At 37.0% G+C, this 24,021-nt stretch overlaps 1 protein-coding gene and 1 non-coding gene across 2 annotated transcripts; one reads left to right on the top strand and one right to left on the bottom strand.

Annotated features, from left to right (window-relative positions):
- Positions 1–71: 71 nt before the first annotated feature.
- On the bottom strand, positions 72–3,777 carry LOC111901456 (UDP-sugar pyrophosphorylase). Its single transcript, XM_023897307.3, has 17 exons — positions 3,538–3,777; positions 3,357–3,461; positions 2,997–3,113; positions 2,725–2,865; positions 2,543–2,642; positions 2,328–2,455; positions 2,165–2,236; positions 2,026–2,090; positions 1,829–1,889; positions 1,634–1,751; positions 1,434–1,558; positions 1,268–1,344; positions 1,087–1,192; positions 946–1,005; positions 786–866; positions 467–706; positions 72–391 (listed from the first exon to the last, which is right to left on the bottom strand). The coding sequence occupies exons 1-17, from the start codon at positions 3,652–3,654 to the stop codon at positions 221–223; spliced, it is 1,884 nt and encodes a 627-aa protein (XP_023753075.1). The 5' UTR covers positions 3,655–3,777; the 3' UTR covers positions 72–220.
- Positions 3,778–13,358: 9,581 nt separating this feature from the next.
- On the top strand, positions 13,359–13,465 carry LOC111887182 (small nucleolar RNA R71). The gene has a single exon (XR_002848692.1). It is a non-coding gene; the product is annotated as a small nucleolar RNA R71 (small nucleolar RNA).
- The last annotated feature ends 10,556 nt before the right edge of the window (positions 13,466–24,021 follow it).

Below are 24,021 nucleotides of genomic sequence, written 5' to 3'. Positions count from 1 at the left end.
GTTAGTTTTAAGCGTAGTGATATCACATTTTATCCACAAATGCTTAAAATATAATTAGCTTGCCATGGAAATGTACCAAATAACAAATTATAACTCAAGAATCAAATTCTACATCATCAATACATGTGTTGCAGTTGCAACTCGAAACCAAATAGAGCTCCAATTGGGCTAAAACCCAAAATAAAACAAACATACAACACGATATCACAAATCATAAAATTCATGGCTTCAGGCAAAAATTCCCACTTTCACCATAGAATTCTTCCAACTGCTCCTTTTTGTTTATCTTAAAACCTCTAATCCTCACTTCCTCAGGCAATTCAACACAATCTTTATCAACACTCTCAATCGTCCACCCATTGTTACACACAGAGCCTCCTCCCACTTTGACCTAAAATTTCACACATTTAACCATTAATATATTATTATGCCTAATGACTTCAAACTTTTTCAATTAAAAGTTTACCTCAGCTTCATCAACAGAATCAACAATAAGAGCTCCATCCAACTTAAGATCCTCAATAACAACATTGTGACCCTTTATAACCAATGTAGATTTTTGAGAAACAGAATTGTTTCCTTTCACTTTGCTTTTAACATCAGAAAATGTAACAGCCCACTTTGGTTTCCACACAACACGTGACCACACTTCCACTTCTTGACCATTAAAGACTTGTGTAACTGGATCATCCACCTTCACACCTGCCTATATATATAAACACATAAGAAACTTAAATAAGATGATATATCAAGATTATAGGAACTGCTTTAAAAATTTTGCTAACCTTTCTTAAAATCATGCTGTTTGCTCGATAAATTGCTGTTTCTCCAGAAGTAGCACTGTGATATGGATTTCCTTTAGGTACCTTTAATTTAGTGATTTCTAAATTAGTTACTTATATCAAATCAAGTGAGAATTAAAATATATATTTTTTAATTTAGTACCTTTGCAGCATCTTCAGGATTGTTCTTTACAGGTGCATAAGCAAGCCATATTTCTGTCACCTAAAAAGTGATTAAAATTTTGGAAAAAAAATCTTAAGTTGTTTAAAGATATCTTAAACTGGAAGAAGAAGTTTTACTTACTGTGAATCCAACCCTAGCAGATGGAGGCAATGTTTTAGGATAATCTTGCATCATACATTCCAATCTTGTGGAGGATTTGAATTCAGTTTTAGTTGAATCTTTGTATCTTCAATGCAAAATATACAAATTAGTTTTTGAGACAAAAATTATTAGGAGATTTAAAAATAAGAGAGAAAATTACTTGGGGTTAATAAACTCCTTTATGGCGCCACCAGTTTTTGAGAGCTCATCAATGTAAGGGCCAAGTTCAAGAATCAACTGCAATGAAACATAATTATTTAAAAAACAAGACTTTATGATTATAAGAAAAAAAAAAGTCAAAATCAGATGAGAATCTAGAATCATACTTGGTTTATGTTTCCAGGGTATGGAGAAAAGCCAGTTTCACAATTGACATCACCATCAGGATGACCTGTCGCTCTAAGGAGAGGATCAAGCTGATTGTATTCCACATTAATCACCATTTCCCTACCTAATATCATATTATTTAGACAACAATGAATAATAAATATAAAAAAAAATGTAGTCACTAATCAACACAATTTACCATCTGTATGAGTAAGCTTTGTAATGCCTCCAATGGCTTCTTTGGCCTTTCGAGGAACAGCAAGAGAATTAACATGGTATTCTTTAGTGACACTAACTCCTAATGCTGCAGGAATCGCCTAAAAAATGGGAACAAATAAAATTTTATTTAAACTTTTTTCCCACATGAAGTAATTATGCTACGATTTTGAAGAACCTTAAAAAGAAGTCCATTTGTATCTTGAAAAAATAAGACCCATCTCAAACCAGCATCTTTCCTGCAAAAAAAAAAAAAAAGTAACAGTGGCTTCATAACTTGGATCAAGAGGGCTAAAATGGGCACTTATAATTTAAGCTATAATTGCAAAATGAAAAGATTATATAGGACACAGATAAAGTAATAAATCTACACACCATTCTTTAAGAAGACCACTGGAATAAAGAAGAGCATGAACATCACCATGGCCATGAGGTTTTGTCTAATAAGAAAACAACAGATTATGATATTATGAAAAGCCAAAGGGATCAACTTGTATAACTTTTAAAATCTCACCTGTATTTTGTATTTATTGTTTGGATCTAAAGCAAGCCTAGCATCATTATCAGCCAAGCAAGCAACCTTTTCCTGTAATATGATTAAGGTGAACTATCAACATTCAACACCATGTTGACTGCTGTAGATTGTAATGAGTGTCAATGGTGGAAAAAAGATTTACCTGTTTTAAAAGTTTAACTTGTGTAGGTTTCATTCCAAAATAAGAATTTGATTCTAAGAGTTGTAATGTATGCCCATGTGTATCATCTGATGTCATTATCACAAGAGGTACGTCTCTTTGACATTCACCTACAATTCAGAATTAATGATGACATGAAGCAATCAGAAAATAATGAACTAGTTGTTGGATGATACAAAAAGTGAAAAAAGAAGAACCTTGAGCATGCTTGTAGCTAGCTTTTGATAAGGATAATATGGACTCGATGTAATGTTGTAAGAAACAAGTTCCTGTAGTTGTTTCCATAGGAAGTGCTACCTGTAAGATGATGTGATATTAGCATTGAGTCAAATAAACAAATGTTTTGATATTAGCATTGATAAAATGATGTGAAAAAAACCTTTATTCCTTTGTATCCAAGACGTTCCCCAAGCCCTCCTGCAACAAGAACAAATGCAGCATTCTGTATCTGCTTCACACCACTCTCCTCATATTGGATAAAGTTATCATCACCACAAGTGAGGACTTCGCCTGATGGAACCTTCAAAAATAGAGACCTTTTTTATACTGAATGATCATAATGAGATAAACTTAACAATGCAGATAATCAAGAAAACAAAAGGCTAAGAAGCAGTGGTTGATACCAAAAGATGGGGTGTAGTAGTAACTTACAGAAGGTGTGAAGCCATCAAATGGGTTCCTTCCAGCCTTTGAATCTGCCAGAAGTTCTCTGGCAGTCTTGATATATGATGCCAAACCTCCAGGGTAGCTTGAATTAAGCAGATCTACCTAAAAGAACTAAGCAAATGTCATTCTAGGATACAAACAGCAACGAAAATTGTTGCAATCCTATGCATAAGCATCAAAAAGCTAGGATCTGATATACTTTTGATATAATATTTCCAATTTAGGGTAATGAAGATGCGATTACACGATACCAAGGTCAATGGAGATGGGCCATCAAAAGGATAACATATAGAAACGACCTAAATTAATTGCCTGATTCAAAACCCTAGCAGCAAGTAAAATTACCTGAGCAAGCAGAGCCTTTTTATCATCATCATCAACACCAGGATCGGGCCAATTCTCAAACAAATGAACCTGACCCGTCTCCAACAACATCTTTCCGAGCTCTATCTGCACATACCTCAAAAAGGTAAGATCAATCCAGTGCAACTTCATTTTATACAGACACACATACACATACACATACCTGTTCGGGAGACAGAATCGAGAGGTTTTTTTGGAGATTAGGAGATGAAGATGTGGAGAGTTCATTGAGTTGAACGGTGGCGAGTTTCTGAATGGCGGAATCGACCGCTGAAGCCATGAATTAGGAAATTGTGAGAACGCTCTCAACTGTGATCCAGAAACAGAGCTTGGTAATTGCAAACAAAAAATGGTGAAAGTGAAGAAGATGAATACAACGATGAAGTAGAGAAATAGCAGACGGAATTTTTTTGGAGTATATATTCGTATCGATCTGCGGGTCGGGTTGGGTCACATTTTTCTCGATTTAGGTAGCGTTTGGGTTAGTTTTTACCACAAAAGGGTTTTTTAAGAAAAGTATTTAGGGGTTTAAGGCCGGTGGGAAAAGCAATTTAAAGGGTGATTAGCAAAGTTTATTTAAAAAAAAAAAATTATGGAAGTATTCGGTGAAATAAAGAGTTTTTAATAATCACTTATCACTTTTTGACTTATTAGAAGTTACCAACAATTATAAGTTGTTTTTTACCTAAATATTTTTTTTACCTAAACATTTTTTTTACTTATATCGGTAATAAGTCAAAAAGCTTCTTTTTTAAGCTTTGCCAAACAACCCTACTAAAAAGCTAAGTTTTAAAAAATGATTTAAAAAAAAAAGTGAAAAGTTATGATTCTCTAGCTTTTAAAAAGCCTTATATTTTATATATGTAAAAAGTTTTAAAAAATTGTTTCAAAAGTTATTTTTAAATACTAAAGCTCAAAAAGTCATTTCAAAAACTATTTTTAAATATCCAAACATTTTTTTAGCTTATTAACTTTTCAAAAAAACTAATAAGGTAATAAACTATTTTGAGAAGCAATCTTAAACACCTACTTACTTCTTTTATAATTATTTCCTTAAGAGTTTAAAATTTTTATTTATGTGTCACCTTGAAACATCCTGTTTCGAGAATTTTATTAGTTCGGGATTCTGGAAAATAAATTGATCAAGTAAAAGCCTTGGGCTTCAAGGGAATAGGGTTTAAACCCTATTGGATGTAGATGATATTAGTTAGGTGATCCAATCTCTTGGTTTATGTTTTGGAGTCAAAGGGTAAAATGGGAAAAGTTATGTTTTTGACTTCTTTCATGAATTAATGATTTTAATTTGGTATGTTTAAAGTTAAAAGTAATTATATATGATTGTGAGGCTCTTCAATACCAATCTGTACATATAAAGAATGTCGAAAATGTAGTTGAAACGAAGAAGTTATGGATGTTTGAAGTTGAAGTGGAAATTAGGGATTTTTGGATTACAAAGGGCGTAACGGGGATTTAATGAATTACGCAGGTGATGTGTGTAAATTCAACTAGTTTTATCCCTACTTTTTATTAATAATTTGAGCACACAAAGGCAGTGAACCTGTCTTTAAGTGGTATAGATTGATAAGTAAGGTATCGAACTCAGGGAACGGAAATTAAACTAATAGCTAATTTTAACTAAAACAAATAATAAAAGTAAATTGTTTTTTCTCTAGTTTTGCAAGACTAGAAACTTAAACAAATTAAATTTAACTAATTAACTAAAGCAACAACTATTCACCAAATTTGATAAAGATGTTTCTATTTAGGTTCAACCAATTCACTCCTATGGTTATTTAAGTTAAGATAGACTAATTGCTATTGGTTACCAATGATAATAGTTAGGTTCATGTTCATTACTCCTAACCCTTAGACAATTAACTAATTTAAGCGTTGATCAAGTGTTTAAACTAATTAATTCCCTAGATTAATTATTTGGGTTAAATAAGATTTGTAATGGTCAATTAAGTTATTAATTCAATTAACCTCTTGTTGGTGGTTTCTCAACAAGCTCACACATTAATCTTCCTATTTTCTTATTAATCTTAGTTTCATAATCATTACTTCCAAGCATACGTTTTAGCATTCACATAGACATATGAGGTTAACAATTAAGTGATGTTCATGCAACCTAATTGCCTTCCAATTAACAGAAAATAGTAGTGATTAACACATAAGGTTCTTTAACAAACTTAATTTAACAAATCACCAATAGACAATTAAACAAGATTCAATAATTAAACCATAGGAGTTCTTTGGTATTCCCCAAACAGAAACAAAAACGAGTTTAGCTCATAGTTGCAGTAGAAACAAACAAAGAAACAAAGTTTAAGAAAGCAAACATGTTTAATTCCTAAGTCTAAGTGGTAGAGTTAACCTAATTGCTTGAATTCTTCCAACTCTTGAAGCTTAGGGTTCTTCAATGCCTTCTGAATCTTTTTGTCGCAGGTAATTCTCCCAAAATTCGCCAGGGGTTCTATCCCAAGTGATCAGGATTCGTCTTATAAAGATATCTCAAAACAGAGGGTACTCGGCGAGTAGCAGAATAAACTCGCCGAGTAGGTGTATAGTTATCCGTCTTGGATCAGGAATCGTAGCTATCTTCTGGAACAATCGCGTGTACTCGCCGAGTAATGCCGAACTACTCGCCGAGTAGGTCATTCTTGGCACCCTTTAATCTTCTCTTGCTTTCCTTTTCTCCTTTTTACATCCAAGCATATCTTTTGGGCTGAAAACACAATTCAAAGCATTTTAAGTACCTTTTGTCCAAATTATTCTCATAATTAACCAAAAATAACTAAGAATATATGTTAAATAATTAACTAATTATGCACATATCAAAATACCCCACACTTGACTTTTGCTTGCCCCCAAGCAAAACTATGTTTTAAACACATTAAAATCACATTAATAATTCCAATCATTCCCAACCATTATGCCAAGACCGCAACGCATGCATTTGTGTCTAATTCCTAAAAACCCCCCATACTCCAAATACTCACAATCCTCATAAACATTCGCCCACTCACCCCGAACTATGCTCATTTTATGCAACCCTCCCAATCCATCCTCAGAAAATCTCTTTACCCTCAAGGTATTTTTAATTGAGCAACCCAAGCATACATATTCTAAAATTACAACTTTTGATACCACATTGGAGCTCTTTGGAATTCTTCACTTTTTTTTGACATTAGATCTTTAATTTCTTCGAATTCACCACCTTGTTGTTTGATTTTTTGGTATCTTCAATTTTTCTGGATTTCTTCGAATTTCCGATCTTCATATTTGACATTTGACTTTGATGCTCCAAAAATTCTTCAAACTTTTTCTTGTAATTCTCTCTTTTTTTTTTTTTACATGTATTCCTCATTTTTTTTTTTCACTCAAATCCCTACATGCTTAAGCAGGAGCGCTCAATCTCAACCTTTATTGGCTAATGATAAAAATCTTCCTGGATACATTTCAGGTTTAGGCTGCAAAACATATTGCATCCCTCAGGCTGAGCAAGGTCGTGTTTTTGTCTCATGATTTCACTGGAATAAGGAAGCCACAAATGCACTAGAACGTGTATAGGCTCAACTAAACATTTGGGTTCTCATGCAATTATTAACACAACTTTAATATGGAATCCTAATTTTTACCAAAATTTTCTAATTTAAGCCCTAAGCATTAAAAATTAAGATTCTAAGTGTTCTAAGATGTGACTAACCCCCTACCCCACACTTAATTTTTGCAATGCCCTCATTGCATATTATAACAACTAAAAATGCAAATAGAGAGAAAGTTGGAACAAACTCCCCTGGGGTAGCAGTCGCTAGGTTGACACTCTCGTCTTCAACTCCATCTTCTAGTGACTTTAACCATGGGAACAGCTCATCCATGGCTTGGGTGTCATACGTCTCGTGTGGTTGATAGCTCGAAAACTCCAAGGAAAATTGGTTGTTGCACAAGTCGCAGTAGTAGTGCACAAAGAATGTATGAATGGCACATGAACAATAACCAGAACAAAGAAAAATTCCTCCTGCAGCAGGCTACTCGGCGAGTATGCGAGTAAACTCGGCGAGTAGGATGTATCGGACAAGCAGATCGCACAGAAGCAGATGTACTCGCCGAGTAGTATTAGTGCACTCGGCGAGTAGAGCATATAATTCCAGAAATTGTCTAATTGCTGGCTTTCTTTACTCTAGTGTTGTTATGCAAATATAAATGCACTCTCCAAGAACTCTCTAAACAGCAGCACTCTAATAAATTCTCGATTAGTACGGACTCGATCCTAGGAACAAAACTCTATAAGCACTCCTAAAGGCCCTCATTCCTTGCTTGACCATTCCTAAATAGCATGCATCCTAGCTTCAACACCTGAAAAGAAAACTAAAAGTAATACTAAAATTCAAACCACTTAACCAAGGTTACATGTCCACAATTGTCTTTAAAACAAACATCATAATCAAACAAAATAAAATCTTCATTCCTCCTCATCCATCCCGGCTCCTCCAGCTCCACTTCCACCTTCTCCACTCCTTCGTTGCATCCGTTCGTCCCAATTCATTATGTACGGATAACTGGGTCCCGGCCGCGGGGCAATGTGCATTTGTTGGAAGAGATAGTCGAAAGATTGATTGGTGTAATTAACCCCTCGCCCTATATCATCCAAGTATCGTCGATACTCCACTTGGTTCCACCCTTCGTTATCCTCCACCGGAATCACCGGTGGGTCTTCACGTACCCGCTCGTTTCTCGGCCTAACCCGCCTTCCCGGCTCCTCGGGGACCGCCGGCTCATCTTCATTTGGAATAGTAAAGGAATCACCAAATTTCTCCACTATCCGAGCCCTCCTATAAAGTGCAGTGTTGAACGGAGGAGGGTGGATAACCGTTAGCATTTGGGCTTGCGGTAATTCCAAAATCCCAAATGATCGCGCGAGCCTCGTGATGAACATACCCCCATTGATCTTTGAGTTGATTTTTTCCTTAACTGCTCCCTCCGCAAGAAATTTAGCAATGCAATATGGGAGATCGCAGAAAACATCGGGGGTAATGATACTCCACATATAAAAAAGATCAAGGGTGGGGACCTTATCCCCATCCTTTCGCATGTTGATTGTACTCGCGACGAACCGGTGAATAAGTCTATGGATTGGCGAACGAATATGACCTTCCTGAGCAGTAGAAGGTATATAGACTCGGTTAGCAATTGTACTCCACCATGTTGATGCCACCACCCCCTCGGGAAGTTCTTTGTAGGTATTTTCCAAGAAGGCTTCAAAGTAGTCCGTCATCGTCATATCTTGATCGTAGATGCCCAACCGCCAAGAGAGCTCAACCATGCTGCATTGTCGCATCTCCCCTCCCAAAGAAAACGAGATCGTGTTTGGATTGTAATATTCACTCCCACCTCGGAATGAAATAGTAGCAAAGAATTCCCAGCACAACTCCGCATATACTGGCTCTTGTATTTTAAATAATTGCAGCCAACCATCACAAGTGATGTTGGCATAACCCAAGTTACAATCTTTTACCAAATACGGAGTAAGTTCCTCTTCCAAGCCGACATTACCCATCCATCCCCAATCCACTGCAGTGGGCAAGTGAATTTCTTTCTGTCGCAGCGCTTCCAACCTGTTTAGGGCTCGAGTTTTGGAGGATTTAGAGGTAATTTGTTGAAAGGATAACCATGGCATATCACCATGGCCTCCTCCTCTTGATGATTGTCCTCTCCTTGCCATGCTCCCTGTAAAAACATAACAAAAACACAACAACAAACAACACCCCATAAATAAAACAGAAAATTTTTCATCTTTGCGAGACCTACTCGCCGAGTACGCGAGCATACTCGCCGAGTAGTATGAACACTCGGACAGATTCGAAATCGAAGCTGTGTATTCTGCGAATTAGTCCAATTTATCCATAGGGGTTTGTCGTAATTGTGTTTCTAACCACATGTGTTGAAGAAATTACACCAAATATCCCCTAATTCATGAGTAAATCAAAGCCCTAGAAATTGTGAAAAACTCCCCAAATCCGAAAATATACCAAATGTGGGGAAATAGGTGACAAAGACTGGACCTTTCATGAAATTAAAGAGTAAAAATGTTACCTTGGTGCTTGAATTAAGAGAAATTGGGAGAAAATTGACTAGATCTTGAGGAACTTCTTGGGAGGTGGCTGAGAGAACTGCTCGACGAGTATGGGGGTGAAGTGTTGAACAAAAGCAGTTTTTTTACAGATTTTATTTTACTGGGTTTAAACCGCATACTCGCCGAGTATAATGGATATACTCGCCGAGTAAGGACGCGTGTTGTGAAGTTTTAGCTGTATACGAGCATCTACTCGCCGAGTGTAGCCGATATACTCGCCGAGTATATGTCTCAGATTGAAAAAAATTTACGTTTTTGCCAATTTTACTATGTGATTTCCTTTATTTTAGCCTTTCCACCCCACACTTTTAGTAGAGCTTGTCCTCAAGCACTTAGAGAAGTAGAATGAATGAAGAGAAATGAAAAAAATAATACGAAAAATAAAGAAAGGGAAAGAAAATGCAAACGTGAAACTCGGGTTGCCTCCCGAGAAGCGCTTCTTTTGATGGAGTCATTAGCTGGACTCCGCCCCTTCTATGTTTTTGCAATTCCGCACAGCAGGAGCTCCTCCATTCCTTCATTGCGGGGGACTCCTTCTTCATATTTCTTCACTCGATGGCCATTGACTTTAAATGGCGTGCCATCTCTTGAGATCAATTCAATAGCCCCATGAGGAAACACCGTCTTAACCACAAATGGACCATCCCACCTTGATTTGAGTTTGCCCGAGAAAAGTTTTAGACGGGAATTGAAGAGTAGTACTTTTTGGCCTTCATGGATGTCTTTGCTTTTGATTCTTTGGTCATGCCATCTCTTGGTCTTTTCTTTATAGAGCCATGAACTAGAATAGGCCTCATTCCGGAGTTCTTCAAGGGCATTCATTTGCATTAAACGGTTGGTCTTCAATTCTTCCATGTCAAAGTTGCATCTTTTTAGCGCCCAATATGCCTTGTGCTCGATTTCAACCGGTAAATGGCATTGCTTTCCATAAACTAACCTATATGGTGTAGTACCAATAGGTGTTTTGAAAGCGGTACGAAACACCCATAGCGCGTCATCCAATTTATCCGACCATTCCTTGCGATTGCTTCCCACCGACTTCTCCAAGATACGCTTCAAAGCTCGATTGGTAACTTCCGTTTGCCCACTCGTTTGCGGGTGGTATGATGTGGAGAACTTATGGGTCACCCCATATTTCTTGAGCACCTTGTCCAATTGATCATTGGCAAAGTGTGTGCCACGGTCACTAATTAGGGCCTTTGGAACACCAAACCGGGAGAAAAGTCTCTTCAAGAACCATACCACTACCCGTCCGTCATTTGTAGGTAAAGCCTGCGCCTCCGCCCATTTTGACACATAATCCACCGCCACGAGAATGTACTTGTTTCCTTTGGATGCGGGGAATGGCCCCATGAAGTCTATGCCCCACACGTCGAACACCTCGCACACTTGAATGCTATGTTGTGGCATTTCATTACGGGAGGAAATGTTTCCCACCCTTTGACAAGCATCACATTCTTTGACATATTGGGCTGCATCTTTGAAGATTGTTGGCCAATAAAACCCAATGTCAAAGATCTTCTTCGCGGTATAGTGTGCGCCATGATGTCCTCCCGTGGGTCCGCTATGGCATTGCTCTAGTATTTTTCGACTCTCCTTTCCGAACACACATCTTCTTATAATCCCGTCCGCGCAACTTCGGAAGAGGTATGGATCGTCCCAAAAGTAATATTTGATCTCCGAAAAGAATTTCTTCTTTTGCTGACTACTATACTCCTTCGAGACGTAATTCGTAGCTAAGTAGTTAGCTATATCCGCGAACCATGGTTCCTCTCCCACGGACACCATAATGTATTCATCCGGGAAGTCATCTCCATCTTTATCTTCTTGCAATGCCGGGTTCTCGAGCCTAGATAAATGATCGGCAGCTACGTTCTCCATTCCCTTCTTATCTCGTATCTCTATATCGAATTCTTGAAGAAGCAGTTTTGAGCTCCAATTTAGTGTTCATAGTGGCGTACTCGCCGAGTGCAGGTATGGTACTCGGCGAGTTCATGGCGGCATTCGCGACTGCTGACTTTTCTTCAGGTGTACTCGGCGAGTAGATCGGGTCTACTCGGCGAGTAGGGCTTTCAGCTTGGTTTTTGAGTTCTTTATACTCTGCTTCCTCCAACAGTTTTTCAATCTCTAGTAAATCTTTCTCTGGATCAAATACTTCTTCAAAAGCTGCAACCTTGCTGGAATCTTCAGGTATGTCTCCTTCCAATAACTCGTCAAGCATGTCGATTGAGAACGCCGTGTCGTCACTACTCCTTGAGTACTTCATGGCTTGGTCTACCCCGAATGTTACTGAATCATCCCCAACTCGCAATGTGAGCTTTGAGTCTCTCATGTCTACGATGGCGCTAGCGGTGTTGAGGAAGGGTCTTCCAAGGATGATTGGTACTTACGGATCCGCCTCCATGTCAAGAATGATGAAGTCAGCCGGGAAGACAAATTTGTCTACTTTCACTAATAGATCTTCACATATGCCTCTTGGGAAAGTAACCGTCTTGTTTGCTAAATGAATTGCCATCCGAATTGGCTTTGGCTCTGGAAGGTCCAGCTTTTTGAAGAACGAGTATGGCATAAGGTTTACACTCGCTCCCGAATCAGCTAAAGCATGAATTGCTGCTAAGTTGCCAAATTGGCAAGGTAAAGTTAAGCTCCCCGGATCACCCTTCTTCTTTGGTAGTTTGTTTAGCATGGCTGCGGAGCAATTCTCATTCAATACTACTTTCTGCACCTCTTCCATCTTTCTTCTATTAGTGAGGAGTTCCTTAAGGAACTTTGCGTACTTGGGCATTTGCATGACGGCTTCGATGAAAGGAATGTTTATTTGAAGAGTTTTAATATGATCAAGGAATTTCTGATACTCCTCTTCCTGCTTCTCCTTCTTGGCTCGGGCTGGGTACGGCATTGGAGGTTGGTAAGGTTTGACGGGTGGCTGATCATGCGGTTTTTCAGATGTACTCGCCGAGTACATCGGTCCTACTCGGCGAGTAGATCTCTCAGATTGTGAATGTTGGTTCTCAGCTTGTGCTTCCGTTTCTTCCTTCTGTGAGTCCTTATTCTCTTCAGTGCGAATGGGGGCCAGGGGAGTAATAACCTTCCCACTTCTTGTGGTAATAATGTTCACTTGCGCGCCTCGTGGGTTGTTCTCAGTTTTGCTAGGAAGTTCACCCGGTGACCTTTGGTTTAATTGTTGAGCGAGTTGCCCAAGCTGAGTTTCTATATTATGGATGGATGCTTGCTGATTCCTGAGCATTGTTCTTGTTTCTTGGATAGCAGCATCGTGGTCACTGTGTCTTTTCTCGGAAGCAGCCACAAATTTAGTTAGCATCTCTTCCAAGCTTGGCTTCTTCTCTTGCACCGGCTCCTCTTTTTGGTAGAATCCTCTCCCTTTTTGCCTATACTTCTCCTCCTTGGCCTTCTTGTACTCTTCATAAGGCAACCACTCCTTCTTCTGTCTTCGCCAGTCTTCATCATATCGGTCACCGCTCGAATAGCATGCTTGTGCCTTTTTGTTGCCGTGCTCATCCAAATCACAATCTCTAGTGAGGTGAGGTCCATTGCAATTCTCGCAACCCACCCGTATGGCATGGATCGTTTGATCCATTTTATCCATTCTTCTATCCATGGTTTTTAACATGGCCATGACCGCGGATAAATCTTCAGTAGCAGCATATGCGGCTCCCCTCGTGACATCATTCCTTGGGTTGTGGTATTCTCTAGAGTGTTTAGAGAATTCTTCAATTAATTCTTTGATTACCGGGGGTGGCTTCTTCGTAAGTGGGCCCTGTGAGTCTAGCAGCTGCCTGGTCGTAACATTGACTCCATCATAAAAGATGGACACTTCTTGTTGGCTGTTTAGATCATGGTGTGGGCAATTTCGTAGTAAACTTTTGTACCTCTCCCATGCTTCATATAAAGATTCTCCAGCTTGTTGTTCAAAGTTTGCAATGGCCTTCTTGAGTTTGGCTATTTTGGATGGTGGGCAAAAGTGATCTATAAATTCTTCCTTCATTTTGGCCCAAGTAGTGACTGACCCGGGAGGAAGTGATTTGAGCCAGTCTTTAGCAACACCCTTGAAGGTTACCGGAAGCATCCGAAGTAGTTGAGTTTCGCGGGTTACATTTGGAATGTTGAAATAGTCAGCAACATCATTTACTTCATCCAAATGTTTGTAGGCATCTTCATGATCTTTCCCATAGAAAGGTATTTCCTTAAGCGCAGCTAGGATATGACCTTTTAGTTCGAAGGTTGCAGTTGCGGAAATTGCGGGTTGCACAAGTCCCGGGCCATGGTCGTCGCGCATCCTCTTCTTCCATTCCCCCATGGGAATTTCATCAATGTTAGCCATAGTGAATGCTAACTCTTCCTCCGATCCGGTTTCTTGTTTGTACGTTGCCTCCTCTTCTTCCTCGGTCTCGTATCCAATATCTTCTTGGATTGGCTCCTCAATTGTCAAGGAAGCGCTAGAAGCTCCTGATTTACTGCTCTTCTTTTTCCCAAAAACAGTCTTCAAGTTGGACAATGGTGATTTCTTTGGTGTGCTTGAACTCTCCACGTCCTTCCCTTTGTTTCTTTTCAATTCGGATTCGGGGTCTTCAAACGGGGGTACCAGTGGCGTGTTTGCTCCTCTGGTCATGAAAGTCCTGAAATTAATCAAATAAAAGCGTAAAAAGAACAAAAAAAAAAAATTGCAAACAACTAAAAGGAAAAATCTAAATGAGTTGTTACTCGCCGAGTAGTCGCGAGTGCACTCGGCGAGTAGCAGTGATTTTTCAAATAAAGTTTCTAAGTTTTAAATCTAACTAAAACAGATACTAAAACCTAATTGTTATTTACTAAACTGCAATAAATGAACTTTATGCAAGTAAACTCACACAAAGGATCGAAAAAAATTAGGAATTAGCTTAATTATTTAGAACCGTTCCCCGGCAACGGCGCCAAAAACTTGATGTGTGTAAATTCAACTAGTTTTATCCCTACTTTTTATTAATAATTTGAGCACACAAAGGCAGTGAACCTGTCTTTAAGTGGTATAGATTGATAAGTAAGGTATCGAACTCAGGGAACGGAAATTAAACTAATAGCTAATTTTAACTAAAACAAATAATAAAAGTAAATGGTTTTTTCTCTAGTTTTGCAAGACTAGAAACTTAAACAAATTAAATTTAACTAATTAACTAAAGCAACAACTATTCACCAAATTTGATAAAGATGTTTCTATTTAGGTTCAACCAATTCACTCCTATGGTTATTTAAGTTAAGATAGACTAATTGCTATTGGTTACCAATGATAATAGTTAGGTTCATGTTTATTACTCCTAACCCTTAGACAATTAACTAATTTAAGCGTTGATCAAGTGTTTAAACTAATTAATTCCCTAGATTAATTATTTGGGTTAAATAAGATTTGTAATGGTCAATTAAGTTATTAATTCAATTAACCTCTTGTTGGTGGTTTCTCAACAAGCTCACACATTAATCTTCCTATTTTCTTATTAATCTTAGTTTCATAATCATTACTTCCAAGCATACGTTTTAGCATTCACATAGACATATGAGGTTAACAATTAAGTGATGTTCATGCAACCTAATTGCCTTCCAATTAACAGAAAATAGTAGTGATTAACACATAAGGTTCTTTAACAAACTTAATTTAACAAATCACCAATAGACAATTAAACAAGATTCAATAATTAAACCATAGGAGTTCTTTGGTATTCCCCAAACAGAAACAAAAACGAGTTTAGCTCATAGTTGCAGTAGAAACAAACAAAGAAACAAAGTTTAAGAAAGCAAACATGTTTAATTCCTAAGTCTAAGTGGTAGAGTTAACCTAATTGCTTGAATTCTTCCAACTCTTGAAGCTTAGGGTTCTTCAATGCCTTCTGAATCTTTTTGTCGCAGGTAATTCTCCCAAAATTCGCCAGGGGTTCTATCCCAAGTGATCAGGATTCGTCTTATAAAGATATCTCAAAACAGAGGGTACTCGGCGAGTAGCAGAATAAACTCGCCGAGTAGGTGTATAGTTATCCGTCTTGGATCAGGAATCGTAGCTATCTTCTGGAACAATCGCGTGTACTCGCCGAGTAATGCCGAACTACTCGCCGAGTAGGTCATTCTTGGCACCCTTTAATCTTCTCTTGCTTTCCTTTTCTCCTTTTTACATCCAAGCATATCTTTTGGGCTGAAAACACAATTCAAAGCATTTTAAGTACCTTTTGTCCAAATTATTCTCATAATTAACCAAAAATAACTAAGAATATATGTTAAATAATTAACTAATTATGCACATATCAGCAGGGCATAATTTATGTTATACATGATGTAATCTGGGCATATCAAAACCCTAAATCTTCGGTATTGAGCCTTATTTTAGGGCTCTAACTTATGGGAAACCCTCTCATTACCAGCCTCCGTCACCTAAGATCATCCTTTGAGAAACCCTAGCCTCATCTCACTTGTTTTTTTAGCATTGGCATAATTTATGAGCTTATTTCTCCATTGAAATGTTGAATCTTGAAGAGTAAGGTAGTGGCAAAGTTTATAAAAGAAGAGTTCAAGTATAGATCTAGCAAAATTACATCATTCCTAGTCCATTGTGAGTAAAAAGCTTCTAACTTGTTCATTGGTTTTATAGATCTAGTTATTTGTCAAATTTGCCACTTTTCGGTCATTTTAGTGCATAAAGTTTAGATCTTGAAAGTTTGTGGCCAAGTTATGCATAAAGTTGGAAACTTTATCCATCTAAACATCATATTGATTCAGATATGAAGGTTAGTGACTTGTACTTAATGGATTAAGCTGAGAAAGATGAATTTTTGGTCCCTTTGAAACTTAAAGACTAGATATTGGTTGTTTGGACCATCCTAATGGATAAAGTTGGAAGTTTTATCCATTATAGAGCTAGTAGGAATAAGATCTGAGCTTTGAGTGAAAGGTCTTAATGTATTAAGTGCTTAAAATGAAGTTTTGGATCTGGAGGCGTACGCATGGCGTACTTAAGGTTATGCAACGCGTAGTTTGGGTGGACCCCTTATTATGGAATAAGGCTTTACGTCATGCATAGAGTTGGAGTACGCAGTGCATAGGCAACAGATATTGACCTTGACTTTTTGACCCGTTGACTTTTGGTCAACTATGAGGGGTTGAGGACTTAGAAGGGCAAAATGGTATGTTGCCCAAATGAGGATTTATCTTGGTATTTTGAATTGCTAAGTTGGAGTATTTACCTTAATTACTAATTAGGGTTTGGTTTGTGGATATGTTAGTGGGAGAGACTTCAGCACCGACAACTCGTGTGTGATATCTATTCGTTTATCCATCAATGTGAGTCTTCTCACTGTACTTGTGGGTCGAAGGCACCAATGTCGGCCTACTGGATTGTGTTATGTAGGATGCTAGTTGTCTTTGTGACTCTTGCATGTATGATTGAGTTTAAATATACCCCAAGGATGGGGTCCCAGATCCGGGCTCATAGTTGTATGTTTGGGTTGAAAAAAACCTCAGGGATGGGCCCACTATTGCATGTTTGGGTTGAAAGAAACGCGAGGGTTGGGCCCATGATTGCATGGTGGGTTGGAATATACCCCAAGGTTAGGCTCACTGATTGGTATGGTATATGGTACTTTGAGAAACTCACTATACTTTGTGCTTACGATCTGTGTTTAAAATGTTTCAGGTACTTCTGGTTTCAAAGGGAGGGTTAGGCTTGATTGCACTACATCCCTTGGAGATTTATTCTGCACTGAATGTTTACAAATTACTTTGATGTTTTGTGAATGTTCTGAATTTGATTGTCTTTTGGAACAATAAAGGAATAGTTTTAACTTATTTAAAAATTAAAAAAAATATCAAAATTTTTAGGATGTTACACAACTATTAATAAAGATCAAGGCGGATTTGTTGTATTACAATTAAATATTTATACGAAGTGAAATTTTTTTAGATAAAAACAAATCATTCATTGAATTTAAGTAGTTGCATACCCTTCAAATTCCATTTTTTCTATATCATAAAATAATAATAAAAAAAAAAGCAAAATTTACAAGTTGCCACCATTTTTTGTGTTGGAAGTCGTTCAACATAACAAAAGTATTTAAAAAATCAAATCTTTATAGTTCAGAAAAACTGTAGAAAATCAAATCCAGAAATTCAAAATCTATCATAATCACATCCAACTATCACAAAAGTTTATAATGCTTTAATCCAAAAAAAAAAATCCACACAATTTATTCCTTATTGTTATTAAAGGACTTTAACAAAAAAATTTATAAAACCCATAGAATGTTACCTGAAAACCCTAACATTTGAACTTTGTCTTCGCCTCTTTGGTCACCACTCAAGAGTAACAACGATCGCTATTCAGCCGGACCCCGTCTCACTCTATAGCCTTGAGTGCTCTTCCTACTAAGTTCGTCCATTCCCGTCATGTTATTTGCAAGTCTCTCCTTTTCTCCCAGACTCTCACTCTCAAAATCCATATTTATTTCTCTCTCACACAAACTCACTCATGACCGCCTATATCTCAATTTGACTTTGGTTCAAGAGTCTTATGCCTTTGTAATCTTAATTTGACTTTGTCTTCACCTCTCGGTATGCATAATGACATTTAATAATCCTATGCATGGTGATAACTAAGCAATTATAAAGAAACCGTGAACCTTAGGTGGAGACTTAACATTTCAACTAATACGTATTACGCATATAATTACATAATCATAAATAATAAAAGCATGAAGGATATTAATACAATACATACTAGCAACAACATATGGCAGAACTCGGGTCTCCTCGGCCGACAATTGATATGCTCGGCTCCTCACCACTAGAGCCTCCACTTTGACCTCACGGTCATCAGTAATCCTCAGCGTAGCTGGAGCAGGTGCTCTCACTGCTCCTAGGATTATTTAACCTTTGCAGCATTTAACTTAATGTATTCATTATATAGTTAACTTACATCAATATAAGTCCTACAAAGCACAAAGCAACCAACATTCGAGTAGTACAACTCTATAGGCCACAAAGCATCAAAAGGCATCCTTCCTAATAGGCATCTCTCCTAATAATCATTCTAGCATGCAACCCTGAACATATCATTATGTTAACTTCTAGCATGTAAAACATTCCATAATACATATAATATATCAACATGTATAGGTATTCTGGGAACCACTTACTTGAGTTCGGCTGATTGCATGCATCACACACCTTTTTTTTTTTATAAAAATCCTTTTTAAAAAAATTATTTTCTTTCAAAAAATATTATCAATTCCCAATTTGAGTTCAGACACACCTAATAGTGTGTCTGAATCCCTCAAACCATGGCTTTGATATCAAATTGTAACATCCCAAAAATACCAAATAAAATTTTCATTTTTCAAACCATCAAATCCATACAAGCATTTTTCCCAAAATCAATTAGAGTAAAATATATCTTTTGAGCATCAGAGTAAAACAGTAACAATCAGTGCGGTAAAGTCATCATGGGATTGTAACATCCAAAATATTGAAGATAAATTGTTGGGAATAACCCTATTTCTAGGTCAACTCGATGAGTTGGAGGGACCAACTCAACGTGTTGAAGTTGGAAGAATCGCGAGAATTAAATGAACCAACTCGATGAGTTGAGGAGCCTCAACTCGGCGAGTTAGCAGCTGGGAAGGAAACCTAATTTTTAGGTTCTTTCACCCTTTTTAATGGCCTTAAGTCCTTTTCTGGCCTCCTTATCGGCCTCCATTGTTATCAAAACCCTAAAACGAGTTTTAGCCTCCATTGTCAAGTTTTTGAACCTTAGAAGGAAGTATTGGTGTCCATTTTGTGCATTGTGAAGGAATTAAGAAGATCTTGAAGTTTTTAGCTTGGAGAAGGAAGTATTGGATCCAGAATCACTCCATTTCTTGCAGTCACTTTAAGGTATCAAGTTCATACCTTGATTTGTAGATGATTAGATCTCCTAATTTTGGGTTTTGTTGTGTTTTGGCCTCTTTTTGGGGATGATGATGGAGTAAAGTCATTTAAGGGGTTGTTCTTTCAGATCTGAGCTGGTTTTGGTACCTTTGACCTTAAGGTGCAAACATTATGAGGATTTTGGTGTCATGCATGCATAAGTCAATTATTAAGTCCATTCTAAGCTTAAGAGCTTTATTGAGACATGAATGAATGTAAAGTTGGCAATTTTACATGGTTTTCCAGCTCAAGGAAGTCATATCTATGTGTTTGGGGTCATGTCCTTACGGATTAAGTGCTTGATGTATTAAGATGTGGGTTTCTGGCGAACTCGACGAGTTTATGGATAAACTCGGCGAGTTGGCTCGGTTTTCCTTGACATTTTTAGATTGCTAGAGGAACTCGGCGAGTTTGTTGGTCAACTCGGTGAGTTGACTTGGTTTTTCCCAATCTGTGTAATTGATGGGAAAACTCGACGAGTTAAAGGACAACTCGGCGAGTTGGGTCAACTTGGACTGTTGACTTTGACTTTCGATTTATGTCTTTGAAAAAGTTTGTCCCAAGTGGTACTTGAGGAAATCTGAATTTTAATAAGGAAAATTATGGGCTTAGAATAAGGCCCATATGGGGTTGGGCCCAATTTAGAAAATTGGGCCATTAGTGGGCCTTTGTGGATCTTTGGTTTTGGGCCTCAGTTTTGGTCCATGTTAGGTCAGGGGTAAAATGGTCATTTTACCCTAAGTAAGGATTATGGATTATAGCATCGAACCCAATTGCTAATTGGATGTGTTGTTGGTATTGATAGCTCGGGAAGCCGACAAGGCAACAACTAGGGATTTCTTTCGGGGAGCTTATGCATTCGAGGTGAATTTTCCTCACTGTACTTTTGGGTCGAAGGCACCAAGTTCGCCCCATTGGATTAGATATTGTGACATCCCCAATTTTCACGGCCAGAAAAGACTGATTTGTTTATGCTTTATTTTTAAAATCAGAGTAATCTTTTAAAGAAAACTGTTTCGGAATTTGTTCCCAGAAAATATGATAAATACTTTATCCAAGCATCTCCGAAGAGATGTATTTTATTCGTTTTAAAACATTTGGGATGTCCTGGTCAATACAGACACATAAGCATAAACCGAACTTACATTCACCTACACTAATGATATACATCTCTTTAATCTCTCAGTGTAATGTTTCTTTGTATCGATACCTGTGATACAAAAATATTGAGTGGGTTAGGTTTGGAAAACCTGATGAGTACATAGGGATTTCAATCCCAGAATGTTGTAACATATATATAATTTAGAATTCACACAATATAAAAATTTCTCTCTATATATATAACCAACTCTTACCCCACCCTATCAATCCTCTCAACGAGACTATCCATAACCTTGGACCTTAAATTTTAACTCTTACTCCCAGATCTAATCCATATTCTCGAGTCCATGATTGTGTCCATTCCATACTCCCGGATAAGGGACAATTGGTCTATGTCTAAATCCATACTCCCGGACTAGTGACATATTCTATGTCCTGTCCATACTCCCGGACTAAGGACAAATGACTATGTCTTAATCCATACTCCAGGATTAATGACAACTGACTAAGTCTTAATCCATACTCCCGGATTAATGACAATCAACTAAGTCCAATCGATACTCGCGGACTAGGGATGAATGACTATGTCTAATCCATGCTTCCGGATCAATGACATATTTTAAAATTCTATTCTCCGTATATATCTCACTCGTACTCATAAAGAGATACTACCCCATAACCATTATAACAAACCTTAGGTTTACTCTTTAACCTAACTTATCATAAACAATCAGGTATATTCTTTAACACATAATTCAGACATCATCAAATAACTCACACAAAACATATATTTAATACATTCAAACAATACTTGTATTAAAATCATGTTCATGAAAGGGACTATGCACTCACTTGTTAAGACGATTGTCGGACAGCACTACGGCTCTTCAAGTAGAAGTTCTTCTATGAAACCAGGATATCTTCATACACCAGGCTTCTCGTGGGTAGAGCTTCGGGTTGAAACTCTTTTCTCCTCGGGATCTTCGGGGCTTTGGGACCTGCTTCGGTTGTCGGGATGATATCGGGGCTTTAGGGGTATTTCTCGCAAAGTAGAAGAAAGAAAAAGGGGTGAAGAAGTGGAAATTAGCAATAAAACCCGGAGGTCTCACTTTCTATTTATATGGCCTGAACCCCCGATTTATGTTGCGCGTAACTTCAAAGTATGTGGGGCGTACTCCTTCGTCGACATGTATGTTGGGCGTACTGAGTGGATTTAACCATTGAAACTTGAAAGCTTTCCAGTTCTTGAGTTCAATAGGGATGAAATAAAAACATATGTTGGTCGTATACTGTACTCGGAGAAATGAATTGCGATATTTCTTTTTCAATATTTGGAAAACACTTGAGAAATTTTCTCACTACAACAAAATAATCATGGAGTAAGAGAGAGAGAGAGAGAGAGAGAGAGAGAGAGAGAGAGAAAGAGAGAGAGAGAGAGAGAGAGAGAGAGAGAAGTAGAGGGAAAAGAAAAAGGTAGGATTTTTTCTTAAATCGTGTACACAATCGTTATGCTTCGCTGTAACCTAATACATAAATTTTATTTGTTGTTGATGTTTAAAGTTTATTCATAAGCTTTTGGTTTTGGTGAGAGAGGGTTTGGAATTGGAGCTTTGGGGAAGATGAAGCAAATGGAGTGAGGTGGGGTGCCATGTTCTATTGTTTTATGGGGGGAGAGAGAGAGAGAGAGAGAGAGAGAGAGAGAGAGAGAGAGAGAGAGAGAGAGAGAGAGAGAGAGAGATTTCAAATTTAATAAAATATTAATTTAAATAGAAAAAAACATAAAAAAATATCATAGGGTATTAGTCATTTCAATTTACTCGGAGACCGGAATCACAACTAAAGTTGCTTAAAAGAACTACAAATCCAAAAAAAAAATGAGGTTTGGATAAAAATCCAAAAAAAATGCACACCTTAGAGACCATTTTTTTGTAGTTTTGTCATAATTAATTTCTAGGATTTATATTTTTACTGTTTTTGAAGTAGCAAACTGGAGGTTGCATGCACAGATTGGAACATTTCTATGAATAAGTTATTAGTACTTCATGAATTGTATTATACAATCCTAAAAAAAAAAACTTGATTCGTAGAAATGTTCAAATCTTTGCATGCGATCTCCAATTTTCTACTTCAAAAGAAGTAAAAGATCTCAATCATACGAATTAGTTACTTTTACGATACAACCCAATGAAACACTAAGGAACCAATGTTTCTGATGGCACTATCCAAATGCGTTTTCTGTAAAGTTCAAACTTTTATATGTTCCATCTTGTTGCAAGAGTTATTGAACCATTTCATTGATGAGTTGTACAAACAAACTCAACGTCACAAATGTTTTGATTATACCATTCATCCAAATAAGTTTTAAAAAAGTTCATATTCGATATTCATCGGTGCATAAAAGAGGAAGAGAGGGAGAGGGGGGAGGGGGGAGTATATACAAAAAAATTCCATAAAATTTCACCTAGATGCCTAAATGATAACATATTTTAACTTAAATGGTCAATTATGTCATTAATTTTAAATGTTTCTTATAAATGTGCTATAGTCAGTTATAAGGGCAAATTGAACAAAAATCGAGATTTCAAGATCTAACCAACATTGTTAGATCTTTAGTGGCTAAATCGAGCAAAAATTAAAACTTCACGGTTATTTAAGTCAAAACTTATTTTAATACAAGGCACAATCGAAAGCAAATAAGCTTACGAGGCTTTCATATAGCATGATATTGACTATTTTACGAGAACTTATATAATATTCAGAATTAATGTTCTAATAAGTGATTAATGTTATAAATAGATAATATACAACTTTTTCCTTCATAAAACAAAATATATAAGAAAACAAGCAATTTGAATTTTGTGTATCATTGTTATCATAATATATGAAAAAAAAAAATAAACAAATAGTTCATTATCTGTTTATGATACTTTTTAAATCAGTGATGTTTTGTAAAAAAAACAAATGATATATTATCTCTTTGTATATTAAACCTGTGTAAAATAATCATAATATAGGATTAGTGGAATTTGATAGCTTCACATGGCAAATGAATTTAAAAAAAAATGCACGAATGAAATTTGATAGTTTTTTTTTTCGTTTTTTATTCTTTTCCTCACAATTAATCGGAATGGTCCATATTTTTTTTCTTTAGGATTAGTGGAAAGGTTAAGAAAGGCTAAAAAACATAGGTCCATATCTACACAAAAAAGATGATGCATAGATCTTTTTAGGTCTACGGTTTTCTAAAAAACAAACAATTTGCAGGACCAAACGAATACGTAGAGCTGACAATGGATTGACCTGGGTTGGGTTCGGGATCAACTCATTTATTAATTGAGTTGAATATTTCAACTCAATCCAATCTTTCAGATAAATGAGTTGTCACCGGGTTGACCGTTTATGTAATTTTCAACCTAACCTATTAAATAAATGGGTTAAACATGTGTTAACTCATTTAAAATAAAAAAATAAATA

The sequence above is a fragment of the Lactuca sativa genome, chromosome 2 (genome assembly GCF_002870075.4).
Source record: "Lactuca sativa cultivar Salinas chromosome 2, Lsat_Salinas_v11, whole genome shotgun sequence".
NCBI classification, from domain to species: Eukaryota; Viridiplantae; Streptophyta; class Magnoliopsida; order Asterales; family Asteraceae; genus Lactuca; species Lactuca sativa.
The sequence above is the reverse complement of the archived record's forward strand: the minus strand, read 5'-3'. Positions and strand labels throughout refer to the sequence as shown.

Coding starts and splice junctions, on each gene's coding strand:
- LOC111901456 (XM_023897307.3), bottom strand. CDS start 3,654: ATGGCTTCAGCGGTCGATTCCGCCATTCAGAAACTCGCCACCGTTCAA. Junction 2,643..2,724: donor TTGGATACAAAGGAATAAAG/GTTTTTTTCACA, acceptor ATCATCTTACAG/GTAGCACTTCCTATGGAAAC. Junction 1,006..1,086: donor CTGCTAGGGTTGGATTCACA/GTAAGTAAAACT, acceptor ATCACTTTTTAG/GTGACAGAAATATGGCTTGC.